This window comes from Pelmatolapia mariae, linkage group LG3_W (assembly GCF_036321145.2).
Source record: "Pelmatolapia mariae isolate MD_Pm_ZW linkage group LG3_W, Pm_UMD_F_2, whole genome shotgun sequence".
Taxonomy (NCBI): domain Eukaryota; kingdom Metazoa; phylum Chordata; class Actinopteri; order Cichliformes; family Cichlidae; genus Pelmatolapia; species Pelmatolapia mariae.
Window position 1 is genome coordinate 58,842,000 of NC_086229.1, and position 4,588 is coordinate 58,846,587.

Below are 4,588 nucleotides of genomic sequence, written 5' to 3' on the forward strand. Positions count from 1 at the left end.
CCTGCCATAACAACCGTCAGTCCGAAGTGCCAGCTTGATGCTGGATCCGGGCCAGACCTGTTTTTCTACGAGCCTGGGCCACATAAACCAAACCACAATCGAGCCAGGTGTAGCATGCCATCACATGAACAGTGCCATCTACACCAGGCCTGGCCCATATCTGGATGACATACCACTTCCCATAGCAGAAGTCAGCCAGCAGTGCTGGCTTGACACCAGATCCGGGCCAGACCTGTCTGCTATGTGGGTGTTAAAGCAAATGTGTTTGGCACAAGCATTCAGACCATGATTGTCAAAGCTGTGGCGTACACAGTGTTCTCTGTGATCATGTTTGTTAAATATTAAGAAAAGAGAACAAACAGAAGATGTCACCATTTCAAACTCAGTGCTCTTCCCAGATTGATGAGGAGAAACAGTTGCTTCTCTATGATCATTGCTGTCTTTGCATTGTGTCTGCCAAAACCTCTGCTTTTTAGAGGTGCTCACTCTTAGTAGTGTTCAATTAACCAAGTGCACATGATTAATAATTTCCATAATTTCGTTGTACAAATACAATGACAATAAAGGGCTATTCTATTCTATTCTATTCTAAGTAGTAAGGGTGCATTTTGTTTTTCACACATTGCTCATGCATTTTAATCAGGAAGCTGTATATGAGACAAGTCTGTGACTGACAGATAAACCTATTATCGTGGTATCATCAGTTAGCCAACAGCGTCGGTTAGACTCTGAAGAAGTAGCAGCTCTCAAAACGTGCTTTAAAACTGAAGTCCAGACATTATTTCACAAGAATCATGGTTTCATCTTAAACTCACATCTTTAACTCACCTTCCACAGTTTCTGCTGTGGGAACATAACTGATTGTGAATGCCTGTTAAATATTTAGCCTTGTTTTGTGGTGCATAATGAATGAAAACAGCAGTAACTGTGCTCTAGAATGGCAATAGCAATTTTACGTATAGCACATTTCACTATATGTAAACTCAATGTGCTTAACAGAAGACAAAAACAAGTCAGAGAAAAATAAAGAAATAGTTATTTTGCATGAGAACCATGCAAGATAACTTGACAAATTATGATAAACAAAGTTGCCATGGCATCTCTGCTCTGTGACCTGTAGGCATACTGTGACAGGCCAAGGAGATGCACAGTTTCCCTTAGATTTAGTGATATTAGCGTTGTCATTGTGACTAATACGACTAAAAGATGTTGTGTATAGAAAGACCTAATCAAAAACTACAAAGTCACCAAATGTCAACTTAGTTACTGTGTGCAAAATTTGACAAGATTAGCACAGATACTGTGAGATTTTATTTTATTTTATTTATTTAGTCCCAGCTCACAAAAACAGTAGCCTCAATGAACTTTATAGTGTAAGGTAAAGACCCTACGATAATACGAGAAAACCTTAACAATTAGACGACCCCATGACAAATCACTTTGGCAGCTTGAAAATGTTTTCTCTGACAGAGCAGAAGGCATTTTCCACATCCCTTTAGTCGATGTCAACATGCTGAGGGCAAGTCTGTCACTGATAAACCTTTATGGGACATCACTGTTTCTTGAAAGTATTTTTTAAAACTATCATAATGGAGTAAATGCACTGACTTTGTTTCTTTTAAGAAAACAAGAGTACCAAAGTAGTCATACTGATTGTTTCTTGGAGGGATATTTCTTTATATAATATCATTACTTCACAAACACTGGTAACAACAATAATTAGAATATGTTTTAATCTCGCTGAACACAGCTTCTTCTTTAACAGTGTCTTTTTCTACAAGACACTGTAAACCTTTATCAGAAGTTCTGTGGTTGTACCCTGTGGGAATTTTTTGTTAACCAGTGCATGTAAAATTAAGTCAGTATGAGGCAGATATTTTGGTTTTGATGAGTAAACAAAGAAGTGCAATGAGTCACGTGATGTACATGTCAAAAATTACAAAATGCATTTGCAGAGCTACCTGTTGTGGCGACACCTTGTGGCAAGGGAGCAGCTAAAAGTAGTTCCTGATTTTAAACTACAAGGGAACAGTATAAAAGCATTGATGTCAAAGCTGTTAAGCATCTTCTCACTGGAAACCTGAAGCTATTGGGTGGTGCTGTCAAGAAATAAGAGACGATATTCAACAAAAGGTTTGCTGAAAAAACAGTTCATCTTCTTTTCTTTTCTTTAATAAACTGTCAATCACTTTGGGTCTTCTGTTTTTTAAAGAGATTCTGAATATCACCATGAAGCTGCTGACTGTGTCTGCACTTCTTTGTTTAATGCTGGCTCTGACCACTGCTGTTGGTGAGTATTGCAGTATTATTTATCAAAGTCAACATCTGCTGTTTTAATCTGCCCTGCTTTACTAGATGGAAGATGCAGCAATAGTGCAGAGGGATCAATTCAGTCACGTCAGTCAAAATATTACTGATTTTCCCCCAAACTCATTACTCTCAATCACTCTCATTTCTGCCATGCTAAACAGGAGAACGATATGTCAATATTATATATTATTTTAGCTACGTTTCTGGAGAAAGAGTGTTTTTTTAGGAGTCAGGAAAAAAATATTTTTAAAATGTCATTCATAAAATTATTTTCATGTATATATAAATACATTTATACAAAAAAAAACCCTTGTAATTACAAGAAAAAACATAAATTGCTTTTACTAAAGTATTCTTTGCTTGTCTTCAGGAGAGCATCTTGTCATTAAGAGATTTCAGCACTGGTATTTGGGTTGGAGTAGGTACGGAAACCGATACTTCCGCTACTTTCCCTTTCACTATACTTGGGCCGAAGCTCAGGTAAACAGTTATTTGGATTTACTATTTACTCTTTCTCTGTTTGCTAAATTTTTTCTGAAGTCTTGCTTTGTTAAATCCTAAATTTTGACATTTCTGGTGCCTGTTGATCTTCGCTATAGAGATACTGTCAGTCCATGCATGCAAACCTGGCATCTGTACGCAGCCTTGGGGAGTACCGCAAGATTCAGAGCGTCATAAATCGTTCCACTCACAGTTACCCAGTTACATGGATTGGAGGCTCTGATGCTCAACAGGTATACTACTCATAATTATGCATGGTCTGACAGTTAGAAAGATTACTCTAGCCATAGAGAATTGGGCTTTGAAAAACAGTCTCTCTAAAAACAAGCTACATGCTATGAATATTCAGTAATGTTTTATTGTCCATTTTATTGCTTTTTCTAGGAGCGTTATTGGTTTTGGATTGATGGAACTCCTTTTACATACGCATACTGGTGTCGTGGAGAGCCTAACAACATTGGGCGCAGAGAGCACTGCCTACACATGAACTGGACAGGTGAATCCTCAAATAAAAGTATAATTCTATGAATGTTGAGGGGAAAAAGCTGTCAAAGTATCCACGATTTCCCAAATAATTCTCATTTATTTGGCATGACAACTAGTAACAAGACAGCTGTTGTATTTAAAAAAAATCAAATTAAACTTGTTTTGTAAACAACAATTACACAGTGTTGTGTTTTTCACAAATTACATTTTTTTATTTAAATTTTTTAGTATAGATTGGTATGTGTGTAAATAATCATGGTTTCAATTAATGTCAATGGTTGCTGCTTACAGGACTGAAGTGTATGAATGACATACCCTGTAACTACCGATACCCATTTGTCTGCGTCAGGAAAAGAAGATAATTCCTTGTCTGACATGAAGCCATAGTTCACCAAACAAAGAACCAAATAATCTCAATTACCCCAGGAGAATCTGTTTTATATCCTTTCTCCTTTTATTTTGCTGTAATGCTACATAAGGAATGAATCTGCAAGCGACGTAACCTGGAGCTGGATTGTCTCTTTTAATAGCATTAAACTGACTGTGTAATGGAAAGAATGCTTTTAGCAAAACTTCATTTGATTGCATGAACTCTTCTTTCTCACCTTCATTATTAAACAAAGAAGCATGGAATCAAATTGGTCTTGAGTCATTGTTGCATGTTATGTTTTCATTGGTCTACTGCCAAACATGAAAGAAATCTGTGTGTAAACTTCCCGCTTTTTCAAATAAATCACATTCACACCTATTGGCAATTTAGAAACACCAATCAAACTGATCTCACTAACTATGGTTGTGCAGTGCTTAGCACTGTTGCCTCACCACTTTCAAATCCACCACCTGGCACAGAACACCTGTGTGGTGTTTGCATGTTCTGTCAGGGTACTCCAGCTTCCTCCCATAGAACACAAACATGCAGTTAGTGGGGGTAACTCATACAACCTGCAATTTTTAAACACTAATCACAAACACTGCTGCCTGTCAAAGCACAGATCAAGAAAAAATAGTCAAGGGAATAAAGGATTTCACTCTAATTCTGAGCATAAAGTAGTGCTGACTAGAAAGCAAGTAAGCTTGTCTAAGGTGACTCCATTCCTTCGATATGATCATGTGAACAGAATGTACTCCTTACTTCAATTCGAAGGTTTTACCCAAGAGGACATAAAGAATCATACCACAGTTTTGAGGTTAGCATTAGCATGGGGGATGATATTGAGTAATTACTCTGCACACAGAGAACAATCGATCTAAAATCCCAATTTCTGTAAACTCCCTAGTCAATAAAAATACT

At 37.3% G+C, this 4,588-nt stretch overlaps 1 protein-coding gene across 1 annotated transcript; it reads left to right on the top strand.

Moving 5' to 3' along the window:
* Nucleotides 1-2,229: 2,229 nt before the first annotated feature.
* LOC135932664 (ladderlectin-like) lies at nt 2,230-4,201 on the top strand. The gene is made up of 5 exons (XM_065470209.1): nt 2,230-2,290; nt 2,681-2,790; nt 2,910-3,044; nt 3,196-3,307; nt 4,179-4,201. The coding sequence occupies exons 1-5, from the start codon at nt 2,230-2,232 to the stop codon at nt 4,199-4,201; spliced, it is 441 nt and encodes a 146-aa protein (XP_065326281.1).
* Nucleotides 4,202-4,588: the final 387 nt, after the last annotated feature.

Excerpts from the sequence above, each read along its gene's own strand:
- LOC135932664 (XM_065470209.1), top strand. The coding sequence starts at position 2,230 with ATGAAGCTGCTGACTGTGTCTGCACTTCTTTGTTTAATGCTGGCTCTG. Across the intron at positions 3,045-3,195 it reads GAGGCTCTGATGCTCAACAG|GAGCGTTATTGGTTTTGGAT; the intron begins GTATACTACTCA and ends TGCTTTTTCTAG. Across the intron at positions 3,308-4,178 it reads CCTACACATGAACTGGACAG|GGTACTCCAGCTTCCTCCCA; the intron begins GTGAATCCTCAA and ends ATGTTCTGTCAG.